The following is a 23,325-nucleotide window of genomic DNA, read 5'->3' on the forward strand; positions in this document are numbered from 1 at the left end:
TCGGCGTAGCGAAGAAATTAGAGTTAATCGAGGGGAAATAAACAAGAAGCTGAAATGTAAATCTTCTAGAGGCCCATTAAATGGGCGGGAAAATGCAATTTGGCAGGGAAAAATAGCCGAACACTTTTTAACAGATCGAATTTGGTTTTATTACGCACTTCGAGCTTCAAGGAAAGAGAAACATTTATGTTATTTGTAATTTATAATAAAAGCTCTAATATCAATAGAGTGTCCTACCAAAAATTTTAATGTTTTAATTTGGTTTTTATTGATACTTTGCCTCGAGAAACAACAGACTAATCATGTTTATTAATATACAGGGTGGTCCATTAGTGAGAGGAAGTTCAATATCGTTGTCGACAAAGATATGAAACATTTTTTTTATACAGATGTTGCATGGCTTATAACGGTGCATATCCTAAAAATATTTTGTGGTATCAGTATTGTAAACAGAGTCCCCGAAAAGAAGTTATGATAAGAGTTTTATTTTTTTTAAATTACACCCCATATTTTTTGTACATAATTGGATTATTTTGATTTGAAGTATAATGCGGTGTCGCCGTCGTTTTTAACCACTTTTCGGATATAATGTCTTTAACCAAAGTTTCAGTAAATATAAAATAAAATGGCAACACCGCATAGTACTGTAACGTTTTTAGTTCGTTACATGTCTTTTTTATATATGATATACATGATGTCTATCGTATCGTCATCGGATTCCGTATCGTTCAGGCCTGATAATTTATTTAACTTAACGTACATTTTAAATAATATCGTACAGACTATATTTAGTGGTTAGATTATTAAGAACATTTATGTCGATTTAGTTGTTACAATATGATTTAGATTTTAGGTTTCATTACATTACGCCTTGTAATGGTATTACTTTCATAGATATTTAGTACAACTCTTAACACCATTTTCTTTGACATATAACCACTATATATTTACTAGAACTCTACAATGTCATGTACCAGCAAAGAACATCATGAATAAATATAGTCATTAGTTTTAAGTAATATACAACTGTGTTTTCTTTCTCTGTACATGCCTGGCGCCCAATATTTATATTTTCGAGTTATTATTGTTAATTAGTTCTTTCCAGTGAAATACCTTATCCACGACTGCTCTACCAACGAACAGCTGCCGTTCGCAGTGGTAATGTTTTTTAATTTGTATAAATAAAAATAGCGTATTATATGGAGTATTTTATGCTTAATCTCAATCTGTACAGAAAAATTGGGGACGCAATTTCAAAAAAAAAACTCAAAACTTTGTCATAACTTTTTTGGGACACCCTGTACACAACAAAATATTTTTAGGATATGCTCCTTTATAAAGCATGAGACACTTATATAAAACTTTTTTTTATATCTTTGTCAACAACGACGATATTCGACTTACTCATACTAATGGGCCACCCTGTATATGGCACTAAATTTCGACCTTCCCAAAACTGAAACAGCAATAAAACTGTAGTTACTTGTGGAACAATTAAAGCGCGCTATCTCTACTTACACTTATGGCCCTAAGGATATAATTTAAATCCGCAAAACACAGCGTTATCTTTGCACAGTAGCTTTATACATGTATCGCACCGAAAATGCAAATGCTTTCATAAAATTTCTCTTGCTGGCTGCCGGTATGTGTATATACCTAGATTTTGTCTCCCTGTCTTACCTCTAAACAATCATTATTTTTGCTTTAAATGCTGAAATGATTTGAAATGATTATTTTAGTCTAAAGCCATGAACTTTTTTTATGATTATTATTAAAAAAAGAAAAATTCTCAAGTACTATTAACCCTAAGAGTTTTTATATGGAAAGTGGTTGTAAAGAAACGTATACGACTTTCAAGCGTCAATTTTGGGTGAGAGACCCTTTCCAAGACCCTAATGCCGAATTTATGGCATGGTGTCAGCATTCGTAAACGCATTTGCCTTGACAGATCCTCAAATCCTCTAAAATGTAAATAAGATAATAAAGGTGATACTCCAGCGACACGTTTGATCTTCTCAATCGTCAAAACATAAGCTCCAAATTGCCAATGGGGCTGAAGAGTTTGCAGAGCTTTAAAAACCGGGATGTTACAGATTTAGGCGGGTTTTTACTGGATTAGAGTCCTATTTTTTTTTGTTTGTTTCAGTAGCTTTTGTGTCATAATCCTTCAGAGAAAAAAACACTGAAGTTATAGGCTTGGTACGTTCTCCGCCGGTGCTGCCACCATCGGAGAATATCGTAAACAATTCGTTCTTACCAGTACACGGGATTAAATAGCGAGATTACGAAAAATTTATTAGTGAATTATTCTAAAAGTGTTAGGAAGTATAATTTGTGAAAATTCTAAAAAGAAAAATTAAAAAGTAAATATTTTGATATCATCAGAAGGTCTAACTTGTATTATAATTTATTATTCCAGTTAAAAATCTTTTTAAACGAGTTCAGCTACGATAACGAGCATAGTTTTAATCACCGGTTTTGCTAGTGGGGCATAATTGGGCCTATTTCGGCTCTAACGAAATTTTTTAGGTAGGTACATAATTATAATTTTAGAAGATGTTCATACAACATTTAATCACTAGTTAATTAAAAAAGTATACCATTAACATTGCAAATTATATTTTATCCTCTCATAGTATATGTCTTTTTAATTTATTGATTATGTAACGAGCACTTTGTTTACTCACTTGTTTCGTCGAACTGCTTGAATCCATTTTTGCTTTTGATCAAATCGGTGTGAAAATGTTGTTTCAGGGAGTTGAATATCCGGGAAAGTTGAATTATTGAATGTTATTGCACCCACCCTAATTAAAATACGCTCTTCTTTACCCCTTAACATTTTTTCGGCAATTTTATTAACGTTTGAAATTATCACAACACAACACGACCCCTAGTTCGAATTCTTTTTCACTTATTTTTTACTACCCGAAACAGAGTTACACCATACAAATCTCGTACCTAAATGTTTTATAGTTTCAATAACTGCACTCTAGCAAAAAACTAAAATACTTAAATATGACAAAACAAAACCACGATTTCAATATTATTTCAATTGCCGTTGAAGCGCTGTCGGAATTTGTTGAACTCAACTGAAATGCACCAAGCCTATATTAAAAAATAGGTTGATGTTGAGGTTGAAACGATTAAAGATAAAAACCCTACCTTATTGTCTGGAACAATAAACATAGGTCTATTTAAAAAGGCCAATCTGTAATAATAAAAACTGTAGAACATGTGACAGGAGACATGTACTGTAAAATTTTATATTTAAATTATTCGGCGTATGAATTATCCGAAAAGCTCTGGGGTGCACTAAATCGTTTTTCAGAGACACTGGCTGTAAGTACAGCGAAAGATTTTTAAATTTATGCACGACAAGGAGCAATTTTTCCGGCTTTCTTGCTTCTTTCTCTTTTCGAACAAGGTTCTCTGCGGCGAAAATTTAGCTAACCCAATACGAAGATTTATACAAGAAAATAGCTAATATAATAAGCATACGAAATGAGGGGGTGCAACCTTTTTATCTGTAGCTGCGACCCCAACATAAGTTCGCTCAACGCAGTAATTTAAAGCTTTACAATGTTTAGTGGTTTACTAAAGGGGTGTACTTAGGCAAATTTAGTGACATTGTGCTGTAATTTGCATTTTACTGCCTTATTTATAACAGACTCGCAGAATTTGATCCTTTGTTTAGCAGTAAAAGCTCAAGTTTCAATAGTACCAAACGACATATTGTTTTATTTGAATATGAACTAAATAAAATTTAATTTTCCTTTTTAGATCCATATATTAAGACACTAGTACTGTTTTCGATATAAAAAAAAGTTTAGCAAAGACGATTTATCTTCTCTCGAAAAAGGAAACTTTTTGCCCGACAGAAAGAACATAAAATAAGGAGAAAGACAACAAGACTAGAGGATAAAATAAATGCGAGGAATATCTCCTAAATTAAATTTCTGTTTTATCGTACTGTTTTGGTGGCAGAACCGAAAACCCTACTCCTTTTATTTGTATCATTTTACATCTTGAATATTTTTCAGTTTGCTTGGGCCCTTATCAAGGCAGCTTAATTAAAAAATCATTATGAATTATTATCTGAAATCGCTCGAGAGTTTTATGATAAATGACTCCACCAAGCTCGGTTTGTTTATTACTTGTGCTTACGTTTTATATGCCCGGGCTTGAACAACGTCAGGAACAACTTACAAGGTGTTTCATTTAAATAATTACGTTGGCGAAATATGGCCGTATAAAATCATACAGAAGCACAACAAGAGTCGTAAAAGTAAACAGCTTGGTTTATAATTAACAACTTTATATTAAAACATTCTTTATTTCTTAATCGTCATTATTTCTGTAAAATATTTTGGTGCAGTTTTACTAACATATTTAGCATTTTATTTTATTCAAATAGTATAATCGTTTTATTTAATTTTATACTAGCAACAATATGAACTACTTTTCAAAAAGTTTCTTGACGATTTCTAGCATACTCGGTGTAAAAATTTCTCATGGAACACCTTGTATATAAGCAAGACACGGTTGTTTATGATTCGGCTTTAAAAAGAAGACCAGAAATTTATCGATACACACTGGGCAACATTTAATGCCATTTATCATTTAATTACGAACAGTCAAAAGCATAATAATTTAAAGGTGAAATAATATTAAGATTGCATCTCTCCTTACCTCCAACCGAGCGTAATGAAGATACACATTTATATGATGGTTTTTACCATCAGAAATTAATATGAGAGAATATGTCAAAGTAACGGCATAACACCAAATATGGCTTTTGTAAATTCTTGGCTTTTCCTATACCATCACCACCCCTTATATTATAGAATGTTTACTTTAATTAATAATTACCTCAATTATAGTTTTCTACAAACTTAGAATACTGTGAAAAAATAAAGAAAAACTCCAGAACTGAAATTAATAAGAGAATTAGACTATAATTTTAGCCTACAATAAAAGCGTTGAGCTTTTAGACATTTTGAAACAAAGAAAAATATAAAAAAATTGAAAAGCCCCCTTGGAAAAAATGTATTCCAAATAGAAAATTAAACAAATTATAATTTCAAATTTTTACAAGCGTTTAATTAATAAAGAAATTAGTTAACAGGGCTGTTATATTATATAATAAAAAATACCTGAGTTAATAAGTAGAGAATTATAAAAAGACAAATATTTCAAGTCAGTATAAATACATCACTGATTACTCTGATTAGTATCGGAATTGATTTTTATAAATCAACAATAATTTAATTAACAAATATCTGGTAAAAAATGGTGTCATATATAGTAAAAACGTTTTATAAAAACAAAAGGAAACTGGAAGATTAATAAATCAGGAGCCGAAAACCCTAGAAAACGGCTTATCTAGGTAAATCTGAGCTGCCTTCAGAACCCTACACGGCTTTACCGTTACTTCTCAACGCATCGGTGTAATTCAGGAGCATAATTTCTAATTATTGTGGCCACAAAACACTTGTTTGACTTTTTTTCACGGAAGGGACGATTCCAAAAAGACAGAAATATTATATTTTGAAGGGTGTAAACCGTTGCTTCTGATCGGACGATAGGGCCGGCTTTTGACAGTTATAATGCCCATATGAATCAAGGCTCCAGGTAAGAGAGGTAAAAAAGACGAAAGAAAGTTGTTTTATGGTATATTTAAGTGTCTCGTGACCTAGGCTAAGTTATGTCTTAATTTCTACCAGCTCTTGGAAAAGAAAAGAGCATGATCGAGGTAGATAAGCACAGTTTTTTGCATTGATATTTCAAAGAATTTTTTTTATAAACATCAGATGAAATTTTGGTAAAGTAAAATCAGAGCTGCAACAAGTCAGTTTTAAAAAGACTTAAGTCTTAAATTTATTATTTCTAAAATCAAAATGATTTAAGTTTCAAGTCAAATTCAACATAAAGTTCAAATGGTTTAAGTCTCAAGTCTTTGACTTAAATCATTTTATTTCAAGTCAAGTCATTTTGGTAAAGACTTAAATCAATATAACGTTATTTAAGTCGTTTTTATGACTTAAGTCTATATTTTTGACTTAAATCATGACGATCTGCATGCTAAGTCAGTAAAATGACTTAAATCAATATAATTACCCTCAAGTCAAGACAACCAGAATTCAATTTAAGTACCTTGTTTTAAATGTTAATATTAATTTTCTTGTATTGCCGATTAGGCGATTTTCTTACGTATATATAAGTATCATAAAATATTAGGATGAGACTAAAACTACATAAACTGACTGACTACGCACGCGTAACAACACATGATCAAATCCGGTTCCGAAAAACTAACATTTTATTTACTAGTGGTATTGAACATTGCTCGGCATCGGCTTGACAGTTTAAAAAAAATGCTGCTGTTGAAAATGTTGCATAAAAAAATATAGAAATCTGACTTAAGCCTTTTATAAAAAGACTTAACTCATTAAAATCTCTCTATTAAAAAATCTTTCTATTTCGGAATAAAGATTTAAATCACAAATCATTTTGAAAAAGACTTAAATTTTAATTCTTAAGTCAGCTTTCAAAAAATGAGTTAAGTCATTAAAACAATTTAAATAAAAAAAAGACTTAAGTTTTCTGTGAGCTTGCAGCTCAATATTTATGCACGAAGGGTCATAAAAACACAAGAGTCATCTAGGTAAGCAGCAATACCACTCAACGCCACTTGCATTTTACATAAGGTGTGCTTATGGCGAGCAGTTACTTTTTTACTGCAAGAAACAGACAAAGTAGAAACGGCAAGAAGTTGTATTAAACGACAATAAAATGTTTAGGATCAGCTCGGCGGGGGTGAGCTTCATAAAATAAGCATTGTAAATCCATTCTTCCAGGTTCTTCCCGTGGAATATAAAGAGCAATCTACGAAAGGCAGAAGACGGGAGAGCCAGGTCCCATGCGGCCAATACGTATACATATTTTAAAGAATGATTCGCGGTTTCAAACGGCTGGTAATTCGAAATTACCGCCAAAAATGGCACGACCGAGACAGATAAAAGTCTCGGCCCTCAACCCTTTTTGCATTTTCAGACTCGCGGGTTATTGTGTGTGAAATTAAAACCTTTAATTCAGCCCTTTTAAATACGATTCGCTTACCTAGGGACCTCATCTGCATCTGGACGACATCATCAGTCCTTTCAAGTACCTGAAATTAACAAGGAAACGCAATAACAACTCTTCTACCCTATAATGATAACCTTAGAGCTTTTAGACATTTTAGCCAACACAAAGGAATACTAAAAAAACGAAAAATCCCATGAAAACTTCTTAAAGTAGACTACTAGAGATTTATAACTTTTAAAAACATAAAGCTTTTAAAAATTTTCATATAAAAGCTATAAAAAATTTGTAAAATGTATTTATAAACAGTCCATTACAAACAAACAACTATAAGAACCAAAACATAACAATGAAACGAATTAACAGCGCTGTTATATAATATAGAACCAAACTTAGAGCTTTTAGACATTTTGAATAGAGAGAACATATCCATAGTCCAGGAGGCAGTGCATTTTTTTAATTATTTTTCCAGTGAGCGAATATATAAAAGTATGTTCAGATGGTGACATTAAATGACAATTTGTGAGTCTGGCTAAGATTTTCGGATAGGTTCACTAGATAAAAAACTAAAAAAGTCCACTTATTTTCCTAGTCAGAAATATTTTACATTTATTATAAAAAAGTGAAGCATTTCATTAATGGAAATAACAGTCTGGCACATCCCAAGTGGAGGAAAGTTAGTCTGGCTGAAAATTAGGAAAAAATTTAACGTATCATTTCATAAACTATATTCAAAAGCAAGTCTGGCTGATTTACGAAATTGGCAAATGAGTCTGGCGGCATCGGCATCTCGAAAATTGTAAAAATTACAATATTTTTCCCGGATTTGAAAATTTGTTTATATAAAGAAAAAATATTGAGATTTTAGGTGCCAAAGAATTTGAAATTAATAATGAAACTAAAAAACAGAACTGTTTTACACTATTATGACAAACTTTTCATGAGCTTTTAAACATTGAGAACACAAATAAACATTTAAAAGAACTGAAAACTCACCCTGGAAAACTTCAAATCAAGTAATCCAAATAAATTACTAGATGATTTTTAACCTTTATTTATATTTAAAAATGAATTTATATGAGACGCATACATATACTAAACTTTAATAATTTAATATCTATATTTATCTTATAAAACCTTCCCTTGTATCTTCTATGCAAAATTTTTGTCCACAGTATCATTTTACACCCTCTTTTAAACCGAATTAAAAAAATATCAGACCACAATCCAGCTTGAATTGGCCCTCAGCAAGTCATCGTTCCCCTCCCTAATTAAAACGATTAGATTTTGACTTCCCAATTACAGCCCTATGTCATCACCGATTTGTATAACAAGGGTAAAAAATTATTCGACGAACTACCATCCCTTAAGGACTCTTCTTTTAAAATTGTATCTTCCCGTTGATATCAAAACGCCAAAAAATATCAACTTCCTAGTTAACAAACTGAACCAAAATTTACCCCTAAAAGGAATATAGTTTGTATGCGACAGGAGTATAGAGATTTTCGTGAACTTTTATTGTTTATCCTGATTAGTGGAGTGATCATAACAAAGATACGTGAGATAAGAATTTGCAGAAGAGACAAAGACACAGTCTATAAACTCACGATTCGTTTGGTATTTTTCCCAGCATTAGTGTTTTGTGTTTTTATTCTATTTCTTTTTAATAGAGAGAGAGTATATTTAAAAATCTATTTTCGCTTAGGGTACAGAGGAAAAAGTACATTATTATTGTGCAAAATACTGAGGACTTTTATCAAGAAAGCTTCTGTGGAAAAATGTAATTTGTAGGGATATTTATCACAGGTCCCTGGGGTAGAGTAATGGGGCAAAGAAATTCATTATAACGGCGCGACATTAATATCTAGAGTTTCGTTAATTCATTTTTATTATCATCAGAGGAATTGCGATATACAGTGAGCCCCCTGATGATTTCTTTGCAGGAAATAACTTTTACAATCTTACTTACCTCTTCCTGTAGGGCTCTTGAAGTTGCATTCCTTTTCACTCCAAAAAAGTTACAAGAAGCGTCATAAATATTCTTATTTCATAGATTTCTACTTAAATGGGGAAGTATCCAACAATTTTCAGATATAAATTTTGGGGAATCTTCTTCAAGAATTCCCTAGGAAGTGTTGGAACAAGACCAATTTCATAGGTGGTCGTCCAGGCGGTGGAGGTGCGTTTGGTCGTCTCTCCTTAGCAATTTTCTCTAAGCGGTCATTTGGCATTCTGTCCACGTGGTCTGTTTCTCTGCTCTCTTCTTCTGAAAGAAAAACGATTGATTTTCAATAAAGCTTTTGACCTAGTTGCCTTGGTCATAGAAGTACTGATATGCTTTCTTTGCAGGAAATACATTTTACAATCTTACTTACCTCTTCCTGTAGGGCTCTTGAAGTTGCATTCTTTTTCACTCCTAAAAATACAAGAAACATCATAAATATTCCTATTTCATAGATTTCTACCGTACGAATTAAGTATTGTGTTCTCTTCAAGGGTTTTTAGGAACAGCTGGGATGATGAAGACCAGCTTTCATACCATCTTATAGGTGGTCGTCCAGGCGGTAGTGGTGTGTTTAGTCGTTTCTCGATAGCATTTTTCGCTAACCAGTCATTTGGCATTCTGTCCACGTGGTCTGTTTCTCTGCTCTCTTCTTCTGAAAGAAAAACGATTAATTTTCAATAAAGCTTTTGACCTAGTTGCCTTGGTCATAGAAGTACTGATATGCTTTCTTTGCAGGAAATACATTTTACAATCTTACTTACCTCTTCCTGTAGGGCTCTTGAAGTTGCATTCTTTTTCACTCCTAAAAAAATACAAGAAACATCATAAATATCCTTATTTCATAGAAGTCTACCTAAGTGGGGAAGTACCCAGCTATTTTCAGTTATAAATTTGGGGGAATCATGAAACAAAAACAAAAATGATTCTTCTTCTTCGTACATTAGGTCTAAGTCCTGTCTTTTCTTCAAGGGGTTTTAGGAACAGCTGGGATAATGAAGACCAGCTTTCATACCATCTTATAGGTGGTCGTCCAGGCGGTCGAGGTGTGTTTTCTCTGTTCATTCTGTTCACGTCTCTCCTTTGGTCTCTCCACTCTCCTAAAAGAAAAATGATTGTTTTTCAATAAAACATTTGCCCTAGTTGCATTTGTCATAAAAGTAATGATCTGTGTAATGGCATTATGGAATATAATTTTATACAGGATTTGTTAAACTTGTTAGAAACTAAATATACTTTGGGATATCGAAAATTAGCATTTAGTAGAAAGAAGCGAACGGCAACGTTATATTAAGGCCCGATCCCCAAGGTTTTCCGAACAATCCGATATAAATGAGCATTTTCGGGATGCAATGAAGCAATAGAAATCATAGCCCGGGAGCGGGCAAAATATATACGTTCTTTTGGCAGCCACGCGCGAATGAATACGTAATGCCATTCACATTTGTTTTTGTCGCACCCCAATTTCGTCCTGGCAGCGCTTAGGCGCATTATCTCGCAAAATTGCATTTTAAAAGATGCCTCGACATGTGTTTTTGATAAGAAGAATATTGCTTTGTTGCTTTCTTATCGTTCGACTTATTTGTTTCGCTTGTCTTCCTCCTCTTTTAAAATTTATCAAATTATTTGTCATTTTATATCTCCCACTAATACGTAGGCACGTGAATTCAAACGAATATAAATATTCTCTATGTTCTAAATGTAAATGTACAGTTATTAAATCTCCTGAAAGACATGAAGAACTATACAGCTATTTATTCCATTCTAAAGCAAAACTGAGAAGTAAATCTAACTGTAGGCATCAGATGGATTATCAATGTTAACAAACCTTTGTCTTTGTAGGTAGCTTAATGATAAGCGTAATAAATTAATAAAACAAGCAACAAATATCCCTTATCTGTCAAAGAATCTGAGCTGTTTACATTTGCTGAGGCCTGGTCCCCATAAAGATGCAACGAGTACTGATATGCATCTATAATAGTTCGAGATTTAGAGATTTTGCTAAAAGAAAGGTTGTAATGCATAGGATGACTATATAACTAACCTTTTCTTTAGATGTTTAATTGAACAAGTTTTGTGATTTTTTCTAGAAAAATATTTTCTTTCATTTAAAACAAATATCTATTTTAATAATATATTGACTGAAAACAAGTTATTAAAGATTGTCAGTTGTTGGCTGTCAATTAAGAGTAATAATAACGAGAAAGAAGTTGGTGGATCTCAAATAATTTAATAATAATGAAAGGGGTGTAGTCAATATAGAAGTGCCTTAATTCAGATGATAATACTTCCTTCCAATTTCCTGGTCGAGCCCCTGCTTAGAATCTTATGATTAAGAAAAGGGTGACATCGGCTTTGAAGGGGTTCGCTTTGATAACACAGACCATTGAGGACTTAACAGCGGTATGGCGATATTTCTTATAAGTTGTTTCAGACAATCAGTACGTCTGTCTCAACTGAAACTCGTTTATTACTTTAAAAAATTAACTACAGCTATTTTGCTTTAGCTTTTCACATCATTTATAATTCTCCTTTCTTTAAAATTCTTTGGTTATTCCCATGAAGCTTTTTACTTCTTTTTAACATTTCTATATTAAATATTAAAAAATAATCACTAAAAAAATAAGTCTCATTCTGATTTGACGTTGATTTAGTCCTGTCCAGTACATCAAAGACTCTTTCACTCAATCACCACGTATGGGGAAGACGGAAATATTTCGCCAACCGTAAGTAAAAGAATAAATCGAAAAAATTCGAGCCATGGCAGTAATTCTATTTCTAACTGTTCGGTCATCTCTAGCGTTTGTAATGTAGATTGAAGTAATTCCCGACAGGAATGCCACTTACTTGGCTCACACCCTCGAACGCAGCGCATACGGGGGCGTCGAATTTTTGGGGTGCTTAAAGCTCACATGGTCAGCTGAGCTTTATCTTGTAGGCCTACTATAGAGACAACTTTATAAACATAATTTTAAAGATTTTTTATCACTTAAAAAAATTATCTCTATACGTTACTACAAAAGTACAGACAATAGTTTTGTAACTATATAACTGATATTTGGAAGGAAATAAACTAATGACAGAAGTCCTATCAAATTAAAATATTTAAAAAACACCTATTTAAGAAAATTAATTCTGTTATTTAATTTATATACAGAAAAACTGATAGAAAAATTTGATTTCGTGACGTAGTGAATAATATTTAGTTACATTGGCCTATTTATGGTATATAACGCCTGTTCTATTTGTTATTTTAACCGTAGGCTCTTTGGGGCAGCGCGAATTATCCCGTGGGACCAGATATTCAATACTCAATGTTAAGGAAACCTAATCAAGCCTAGAATTTTTTTTTCGTGCTAAAATTAATTAAGAAATATTAGTATGTCGTCTAGACAGACATAATAATAAAACTGGACATTTCGAGAACAATTTTGTTTATTGAAAATTTAAGACTTAAAGAAATCATCAGTTTTTCTATTTATCTTTTAAAAATACATATTAGGACATGACGCTTCTCACTGCTTTTATATATTATCTGTTTCAAATTGTCTAAAAGCTTAAAGTTTGTCAATATAGGAAATATAACAGTGCTACTTTTTTCTTTATTAACTTCAGGTTCTTAAAGACATACAATATTCAGTTCTTCTAGTTTACAATAATCTTATTGTTATTACTGCCTCAAGATTCCTTTTGCAGATTGTGGACTGTTCTATATTGTAGTATAATAACCCATTGTGATAACATTGGTCATAACCCATTGTGATAACATCGTATATTTTTCATTTTATTGATTTTATGGAAAGCACTATTCATTAAAATGTTGTATCCTATGTTATAGGGCTTGTTTCTCTCTACAATTTCCTGTCTCGCAATGTACCGTTTGTGTCCGGGAAGGGATCATAGTTTCATAGTTGTCTGTTTTCGAAAGAAATCAGTACATGTATATTATTTCGTATAGTTTTCATTTTATTGATTTTGTGGAAAGCAGTGTTCATTAAAATGTTGTATCCTATGTTATAGGGCTTGCTTCTCTCTACAATTTCCTGCCTCGCAATGTACCGTTTGTGTCCGGGAAGGGATCATAGTTTCATAGTTGTCTATTTTCGAAAGAAATCAGTACATGTATATTATTTCGTATATTTTTCATTTTATTGATTTTATGGAAAGCACTGTTCATTAAAATGCTGTATCCTATGTTATAGGGCTTGTTTCTCTCTACAATTTCCTGTCTCGCAATGTACCGTTTGTGTCCGGGAAGGGATCATAGTTTCATAGTTGTCTATTTTCGAAAGAAATCAGTACATGTATATTATTTCGTATATTTTTCATTTTATTGATTTTATGGAAAGCACTGTTCATTAAAATGTTGTATCCTATGTTATAGGGCTTGTTTCTCTCTACAATTTCCTGTCTCGCAATGTACCGTTTGTGTCCGGGAAGGGATCATAGTTTCATAGTTGTCTGTTTTCCAAAGAAATCAGTACATGTATATTATTTCGTATATTTTTCATTTTATTGATTTTGTGGAAAGCAGTGTTCATTAAAATGTTGTATCCTATGTTATAGGGCTTGCTTCTCTCTACAATTTCCTGTCTCGCAATGTACCGTTTGTGTCCGGGAAGGGATCATAGTTGTCTATTTTCGAAAGAAATCAGTACCTACATGTATATTATTTCGTATATTTTTCATTTTATTGATTTTATGGAAAGCACTGTTCATTAAAATGTTGTAACCTATGTTATAGGGCTTGTTTCTCTCTACAATTTCCTGTCTCGCAATGTATTATTGCAATGTTACAATATTTGACCAACTATATATAAGAAACAATTTAAATGAAATAAAGGAACCTACGTTGTGTTAAGAATATTTTTTATTGTGATTAATAATAATTTCTTAGTAAAAGAGGAATAATAATAATACAAATACTGTCCCCATACTAAGGCTTAAAGTTTAACACACTTAAAACAGTGATAACTGAAGAGGTTTTGTTAGTTAGCAGGTCAGCACCTGCAGGTACTGAGGTCCCTGGATTCCGAAGGCTACTCAGCTAGAGCTGATATGGTTGGTGCCAATATCTTTAGACTATGAGTCAGAAATATGGCTTTAAATATAATATTTACATCAAATTATCTCTATTACACCTCATACAAATGAAAATTATTCATAATATCAATACATAGTTTATTAACGTAGTTTTCATGTAGTTAATTAACGGGAAAAGACGTAGTTTTTGAAGAAAAACTACACGTAGTTAATCAGGTAAATTACGTCCTAATTAACTACTTCCGAACCCTGCTCACAAGTCATACAGAACCAAAAACATCGGCTATATAACTAGTAAACGATTGTCTTATATTTAATTTTATACTAGAAATTATTCACAGCATAAATCGAATCCATACATACACATGTTATTTAATATAATTCTCAGATCAAATAAATCCGGAAAAGCTTTAGCACCGAATATTTTAACAGGAAAATAAAATTAAGCTTTAGTTAACACTAGTTAAATAATGAGGAAACGTTTACTTTACCTTTAATAACATTCTTTGTCACAATCTTCCAAACTAAAAACACATCAATGCGTCTCGAACGGTAGTCTAAAAGCTATTACCTAACATCTATGTATTATCGCTGTTATTTTGATTTCCCTCTCCCTAGTTTGCGACTAATATTTTAAAAATCAATAATTTTATTTATGTATACAGAGTGTCTTAAAACTGAATGTATTGAATTTAAAGAAATATGTTTATTTAATAGGCGGTTCATCTCAATATACTAAAAAACAAAGAGTTTCTTCTTAAAGAAGAATGAATCTTCGATCATTTGAATTCGTACCCATTTACTTCGACGTAATTTCTGAAGTCTGATGTAAAATAATCAGAGAGGCATTGCCATAGCAATAATAAGATCGTTCAGGCTAAATGTTTAATTGGGAAGGGACTATTATAGGTGCAATCAAGAGGCACAGATAGCGCTATCTGGTGTTGCTAATTGAAAGCTAATCGAGAGCGGCCCAATAAAGTAGAGGCTCGCGGCTTAACACAGATTTGTGCCCCGGGCTGCTGATAAAGGGCCCACTTGTAAGACACTAACTGCTTTAACAAATTACGCCCCTTATTTTACTTGGACCGATTTAGTATACCCACGGCAGCACTTTACGTATGCCCTTATAGCGAACGTGACCCATTAATTGATAGAAATGTTAACTTTGCCAAATAACATTTTTCAATCAGTTTTAGATAAAACATGAGTAAGTACAGGGTAAGTCAACCATAAACTTCTTTACAGGGTTTGCAAAAATTATGATTTTTTTTGGTTTAAGCCAGATTTTATTGATTTTAATAGAAAACATTATTTAAATCGGATTTCCGAATAATTAGGACTTATTTCCAAGTAAAGTCCTATCCTAAATGGCTACCGATAACATTAACAATTATACTGCGCGTTTCATTTTTCCACATCGGTCACCAATATATTCCGGAAAAAAGTCGCCCGCTTCTGATTAAAAGGATTTTTTTCAAACGTCAAAAAGTATTAATTTATGTCATTTTAACGCCTAGGCATAAAAATAAAGCCCTTTTACGCCTAAGCACTTTTTTAATGTTCCATTAAGAAATGTTGCAATAATGCAAAATAATATATTAGTTTTAATAAAATTAGTTACTCAAAAAATCGTCAATAAATTCAGCAGTGTAAATTCATTGTTTTATTTCATAAGTTTTAGAGTCACAAAAGTATTAATTTTTGGGACGTGATTTAAAATTGATTAAAAATTTATTTGTAAACGTTCGAAAAAAACTGTTCTATTCGGACTAAAAGTGTACTTTACGTCGGATTTTTTTTTTTATTTAAATAACATGATTAAAATTTAAAAAATCACTTGATTTAAATCACGATTTAAATCATGCCAACCCTGAAATAAATAATATTAATGTTGAATATATATATAATAAAATTGTTTAAGCCCAAACTATTTTGAAATATGTTTTATTTTATATTTATTACACTTGAATAATTAATGATCGAAAAACATAATTTTTACTCTATAAATGTATCTAAAACTCATTTAAAATACGAAAAAATACCCAGTTTTCCATTTTTAAATACTGTATAGGACAGATGGAATGGATAAATCGAATAACCCCACCAAAAACATGTTTTATCTATTTTTCAACCAGATTCAGAAGCTACAAAGGCCAACAATTTAAACATGAGAATAGGGCTAATTATTTAGGGGTTGCATTTCACTGCGTCTGAATTAAATACATTCTGTAAGGGTCAAGCGATAACTGTGAGATACAAATTAAGATATTCTAATTGCGCTGCTGTAGTATCCGTTCTTCATTTGCTTCCACCAACGCTGAGGGTATTTTAGGGACCGATCAGATGCGTATTTACTTTAGGTCCCTCTCGAAAAATGTGACTTTGAACACACTAATCAAACCTTATACTTAATTTCTTGTTTAGTAATGATACAAAGAGAGTTCTAATGTAATGAAGGAAAAGAGCTTTGTTATAGTACAATATGACAAATTAAGTTGAGTTGATATTCCTCGAAAGGGGTAACATTCCATTAAATTATTAAAATATCTGCATATCGCTGGGTCCAATCTTAACTGCTTCATAGTAAGCAAAAGGGTAGAAGTTACACTTTAGTGCTTTTAATTCCTGGCTGGGGCTCTTTTAAGTGGAAATTACACCGATTTGAACGCTCGATTTTCCAGCTGATTCTGAGAAAACATACGTAGATCAGTTTTTAGATAGAAAAATCTGGCACTAAAAAGAAACCCGGTAGTTGGGTCCCGTTTATTTTTGATGATTTGAAAGAGAGGGTGAAAGAAAGAGAGACAGGGAGGCAATAAGCTAGCAAGTAAATTCAGAAAATACTGTAAAAGCTAGCCTCCCTAAAGACATATCAAATAAGATGGCAATGATTGCTGGTTACCCTCGCTTATATTATTTACCCCTAACCCCTGCGTGTATCCCAAGAAGGTAAATACAGAGTAATCATAAAGTTCATTAGACACTGCATCGTCTGAGACCTAACCCCAATTCTATTGATTTTCGGTTTATTTTGCTGTGCTAACTTTATTTTTCCTTTTATTTATTTTTTTTTTCTTTCCTGTAAAAATAGTCAATTTTCAACCATACTTTATATTAAATCCTAGTTTTTAACACTTTCTCTAAACCATTTTAAATAGAATATTAATCATCATGGACTATTTTAAATGGTTGTAAGATATTTATGTCCTAGAGAAAGTTAAATAACAATAATAGCAAGACAAAATATATGATTTGAAGTAATATTTTTTTTATATAAGCTAATTTAAATGGCCTGCGATGTAAGCTTTAACTACTGTTGAAAAAAAAGATATTTATATGGAAAGACGTACAGAATATTAGGAAAAAAAGGATAGGAAAAAGTTTTCCTAAAGAGCGAATTCCCCTATTGCAATGACCAATCATTACTGGTGGGGTATTATGTTTGTTCAGAGCAAAGGAAAATAGTCTGGCTATCTTAAATTGGTCCTAACGAATCTATTGAATAAATTCAACATGTACATAGATCGGCCTAATCAATATTGGGGTTCGATTGATTATCGAAAGGGGGAGGTAAATTTCTTTGGTATAAGAAAAAGCTTAAATACAACTTCCACAAAGGTTCAGAGCAAAGAATCGTTATCAAAAATGTCTGGTATCAACTTGTTAGACACATTTAAAGTATTAAAAGTACGAATTATTTTTAAATTATTATTCTATGATCTATGAATCTAAATATGTTGAACACCTTTAGTACATTAATTATAAACAAAGTATTTTACATGTAGATTACATTAAATTTTATTTCTTTCAGATACCTACCCTACGATGAACCGTGAGTATTAATCTAAAATAAGTATACAAATTAACATCACACTACCCAATGCACCAGTGTTAATATTATTTATCAAGGTTTGGTCCTTATCATATTCATATTCACCATCAATTTCAACGTAACAAAACAGTTTTTTTGGAATTAATAACATAAATTAAAAAAATACGAATTTGAAATACACTGAATTGAGCTTTTTTACAAAAACGTTCACCTGATAAGTAAACACAAGTTACTTAATGCATGTTGTGTTTAACTTTTTGGGAAGAGATTTCTGTATATGAATCCTAAAACTCATTTTTTTAGCAGATTGAGATTTTTAAATGACGATTTAGTACATTTCTGTCAGCTTTTTACATCATCTATTGCTTCAAAACAGAATTCTATGTACTAGATATAATTTTAACATCAACTGATGATAAATTTTGATGAAACCACTAACGAATGCTTTTCTACATTACAGCTTTTCTGCATGTTGTGTTGAAATGTTCTGTTTAAAAGGTAATCATCTTCTATAAATTTTTATTTCCTAAGAATTTTCTATTGTTGATGTTTGAAAGAATTATCCTACCTATCCTTGGCCTACTGAATTGGCATAGGGAACTTTTCAGAATGATTGTTAATTTAGAATAGTATTTCATTCATAATATGTTCTGGCTTTTTGCTCTTTAATTTTTACTTCACAGAAAGAAGTGTAGTATGAATATCCTTGAGTCTTAATTGATATGGATTAGTCGTCATAATAACTGTTAATTTATAATTTCACTACCAGGATACGAGATGAACTACAATTTTTTGTAGTTTTTGATGGAAGCACTGAAATTTTCTGCATCGAGAAAAAAATTATGAGTTTAACAAGAATTCCTAGGTGTGATGTGAATATTCTTGAGTCCCAATAAATTGGCATGGCATAATTTTCAAAATAATAGTTAATGCATAGTTTTACTACCACAAAATCAGGTGATTTGGTTTGATTCACTTCTTTGTGTCAGCTCTTCAATTTTCTGCTTCGAAAAAGAGAAGTTTAAAACAAGAATTCCTAGGTGTCGCGCGAAAATTCTTGGGTCCCAATAAATTGGCATGGGATAGTTTTAACAAGAATTGATAATGCATAGTTTTACAACCACAAAATCAGGTAACCCAGCTCTTCAAATTTCTGCATCGAAAAAGAGATAAGTTTAAAACAGTAATTTCTAGATGTGAATATTCTTGAACCCCATAAATTGGCATGGGCTAGTTTTCAAAAGAATTGTTAATTTCTAGTTTTACTACCAGGAAATCAAGTGAACCAGCACTTTTTTGTGTAAGCTCTTCAATTTTCTGCATCGAAAAAGAGATGATAAGTTTAAAACAAGAAAATTCCTAGACGTGATGTGAATATTCTTGGACCCCCATAATTTGGAATGGGCTAGTTTTCAAACGAATTGTGAATTTCTAGTTTTACTACCAAGAAATCAAATGAACCAGCACTTCTTTGTGTAAGCTTTTCAATTTTCTGCATCGATCAAGAGATGATAAGTTTAAAACAATAATTCCTAGTTGTGATGTGAATATTCTTGGACCCTCATAAATTGGCATGGGCTAGTTTTCAAAAGAATTGTTAATTTCTACTTTTACTACCAGGAAATCAAGTGAACCAGCCCTTTTTTGTGTAATCTCCTCAATTTTCTGCATCGAAAAAGAGACGATAAGTTTAAAACAAGAATTCCTAGGTGTGATGTGATTATTCTTAAGCTCCAATAAATTGACATGGGTGTTTTCAAAAGAATTGTTAATGTATAGTTTTACTACCATCAAAACAGGTGAACCGGCACTTTTTTGTGTAAGCTCTTCAATTTTCTGCATCCAAAAAGGGATGATAAGTTTAAAACAAGAAGTCTTAGGTGTGATGTGAATATTCTTGAGCCCCAATAAATTGACATGTGTGTTATTAAAGAACTGTTAATGTATAGTTTTATTACGAGGAAACCAGGTGAAGCAGCACGTTTTTGTGTAAGCTCTTCAATTTTCTGCATGGAAAAAAGGGACATAAATTTAGCAGGAACTGCGGGTCAGTACAGGAGCAGCAGACAGGGCAAAAGGCCAAAATTTGCGGCTGTCACCGATGCATATTGGCTACTTGTTGATAGAGCCCAAGCGAGCGTTTACGTGGGCGTTCGTCTCGGCGAATGGCCACGGCGAAAAGCCAGGCGCTAGGATCGCTGCGTGGCTCCGGACCAACCGGAGCGACGGAATTTGAGCCCGTTCCGCCCGCATACCGCCCATTCTATCGTTAGGAAATCCGAATACTTCTTTTCCATCATTAGTCACTCTCCGTATTCGGCAAAAGAGACAACTTTACCTGACGGTGGTGCCGCACACTGTCAAAATCTCGCCGCGGGCCTCGCACTCTCGCTCCGGTGCTTTTTCCGGCAACCGCTACCATTATCGAGGTTTGTGAACTGTTTTTTGAGGTTTTTCACCTATTTCCCGTCTGGTATTGTGATGTTCTCAAAGCCTGGTAAACATTTTCATTTATATTTTCACCAAAATTAAATCAACTTTATTATTTTTTTTATACAAGAAGTTACTGCAAATCAATAAAAATCGTATATCTCTTGGAATTATAATCCTTTTAACACAATTTTTCATACATTTGGTTCCTCTAGTGTCAAAAACCTGGAGTATTTCTTTTAAAACTATATATTTTCATCACCAAATATGTTAACCCTCAATAGCTACACTGAATAATTATTTAAATAATAAATCCTTCAATCGCTACAGAGTCAGAGTAGTCTGGTCTCTTATTAAATTACATAATTTAATATAAAATAAAATGTTTTTGCATATCTCTATGTTTTTATGAGTTTACATGAGTTAGTAATGAATATACACATAATAGAAATTATGAATCGGCAATCAAACGTTGTTTGAAAAATTACATGGTAAAGTAAAAAAAAATCTTCTCATATGTTTTCATCCTCCCAGCAGTTTAAACATATTTTTCTTGAGCACTGTAAACAATTTTTTTTTCACAAACTGTACACAGATGCTGCATCCTTGTTTTTATTTTATAAGAGCACTTAGAGAAAAAAGTTATTGTTTCTAATCACTCCTCTTCAGCTGTTGTTTCGCATACCATAGTGTCCTTCAATATTCGCCCTAAAGTCTTCAGTTCTCTTAGTATTTTTTGGTTGAGGATTTTTTTCCATCATTGGATTTCTAATATCTCTAGCCAGATGTTTAAGTTCATATTATTAATTCATATTATGTCCCATTTTGAAGGCATTTTTATAGCTTTGGTGTATAATACATGCATTTATTGTGTTAACGTCAACCATTGGGGAAAAAAATGTCATTGGCTATCAATACAATTTTTTTAATAAGTATTTATGGTAAACTAGAACATACCTAACTTAATTGTATATATGTCTAGTATAAAACAAACAAATAAATAATGAAAACTTGTTTTTTTTTTTGGTATATTGAAAGGTATTCATCCAATAACTTTTTTATTGGATGGATAATAATTAATTCGAAATCAATTTTCCAAAAATCTATGGTACTAAACTTGGAAGCACCTTTTTCAAAACTGCATTTGAACGAGCCATTTTTTACTCGACTATAAATAAAACAAACCATTTAATTACTCAATTAAACTATCCTTAACAGTATCGCATCAAATTGGACATCGAAATCTGTATTCCACACCTATCGTCGCTATAAAAATGGTCATGCTAGATGGGAATACCGCAACTTGACAGCTTTATTATTTTCAATTGACGATTTTTATTTTATTTGTCCTTTACGCAAGTGTTTTCGTATTTATCATTAATTTATTCAGCAAACAGTACTTCGAAAAATTTATGACTAATATAAATTAGGTTTGTGAATGGAGAACATCACAGGTGACGTGAGAAAACCTCAAAAAGCTTTTTACCAATAACCTTTATGTTCTTTCGTGTAGTATTTAGTGTGGGAAGGCATTGAGGAGGTATGCTGCCGTACCAAGCGGTAGCGATGGACTACGCGGTGACGTCAGGGTTCCAGAGGCATCCAGGAACACACCAGGCGCCGATCAGTTTGGGAGTGAACATCAACCCGGGCTTCACGCACTCTTGGTTCGTACCGGCGGATCTCTGTGTTCCCTACAAACAGACTCCTCTCCTCGAACCAGGGCATGTCCAATTATATTATATGCTTTTTTCTCTCTCTTCTCATTTCTTGCTCCTTATGGTTCCAAGATGGTACACTCTTCGTAACACTATCTTTGAATCATGGAGCACATTCAGTAATTTTGTGGTACCCTGATATCTTGATAATTTGTAATTTATTAAATTTTCTTTATACAGATAATTGGTAAAAGCTGATATATTTATTAGGCCAGCTTGAACCTATTTACATTAATCCTAAGAATTAAATACTGAATAAAAAGTATGTATTTCTGTGTATTTACAGTTAAATTATTTACGACAATTGCTTAAATCAGCAATGGCACTATGCGGTTCGAAAAATCAAAGCCAATAATCAATCCCTTAACACTTCTGCCCGGAACGAAATTTTATAACGTCCTAAAATAGGGGTCCCTAAGGATGATAATACGATTATGTAAGAGACCAAATCCACGTATGAGGGGGACAATAAAATAAAATCGAAAAAACAGACTCTCTATTGGGGGACAATTTCGATTTTTTCTCTATTTTAAAGACTGAAGAACAGGAGTGGAATATAAAATTTATTCAGAAAAATATGTATATATACATGTAATTGATTTGCGTTAATATCGTTAATAATATTGCCATTTTTCTTCATTGTAATTGAATAAAAATAAAAGCAAGGAAAACATGGGGAAATGTGGAAATAGAAAACCAAAAGGATGATTATTTCCCTTCATCGTCGAGCATTTGCTCAATTTGGCGGCGAAGGGCAGCGTGTGAAAACAAAATTACGCTCAGAACTTTTGGCCAAATTGGCAGAAATTGGTCTCTGCTACTTGAAGCGCCATCCAGGCCTCCAGAGACTGCTGGCCCCTCAAAAGCCTTTATTAGGTTATCCTCGCCCAAAAAGAAAGCGTCTCTGATGTCCCGGAACGCGCCTTCCAGGGAACATCTTCGGTAACATGCCGAAAATACATACTACGCTCATTTTTAGAAAAGGTTTATTCACTATTCAGTTAACACCTAACTGGTTTCGTCAATTTAAAATATACAGAGGCCTAACTTGAAGTTCTATGACCAGTAGAGTTGGAAAGATTTGAGCTTTCAAAAATTATTTAAAATTATTAATATTCTCAGTGATTTATTGATGAAAATTGATATTTTAAAACTCCTTACGCTATTTTATAAGAATAAAAGTTCGACAACATTATGTAAATCTTTTTTGGCAA

At 32.4% G+C, this 23,325-nt stretch overlaps 1 protein-coding gene across 4 annotated transcripts in view; it reads left to right on the plus strand.

Annotated features, from left to right (window-relative positions):
- Positions 1–23,325, plus strand: part of LOC115876835 (protein trachealess) — a 139,409-nt gene that overhangs the window by 94,843 nt on the left and 21,241 nt on the right. For 2 of the 4 annotated variants that reach the window (XM_030892811.1, XM_030892812.1), the window contains exon 4: positions 17,943–17,963. In XM_030892811.1, the coding sequence (XP_030748671.1) occupies positions 17,943–17,963 (21 nt within the window). Of the gene's footprint in view, positions 1–17,942; positions 17,964–20,264; positions 20,393–21,906; positions 22,118–23,325 lie in introns of those variants that run through there. The other 2 variants (XM_030892813.1, XM_030892814.1) reach the window with 2 other exon arrangements.

Source organism: Sitophilus oryzae, unplaced genomic scaffold, assembly GCF_002938485.1.
Source record: "Sitophilus oryzae breed Bouriz unplaced genomic scaffold, Soryzae_2.0 scaffold_1440_pilon_pilon, whole genome shotgun sequence".
Taxonomy (NCBI): domain Eukaryota; kingdom Metazoa; phylum Arthropoda; class Insecta; order Coleoptera; family Curculionidae; genus Sitophilus; species Sitophilus oryzae.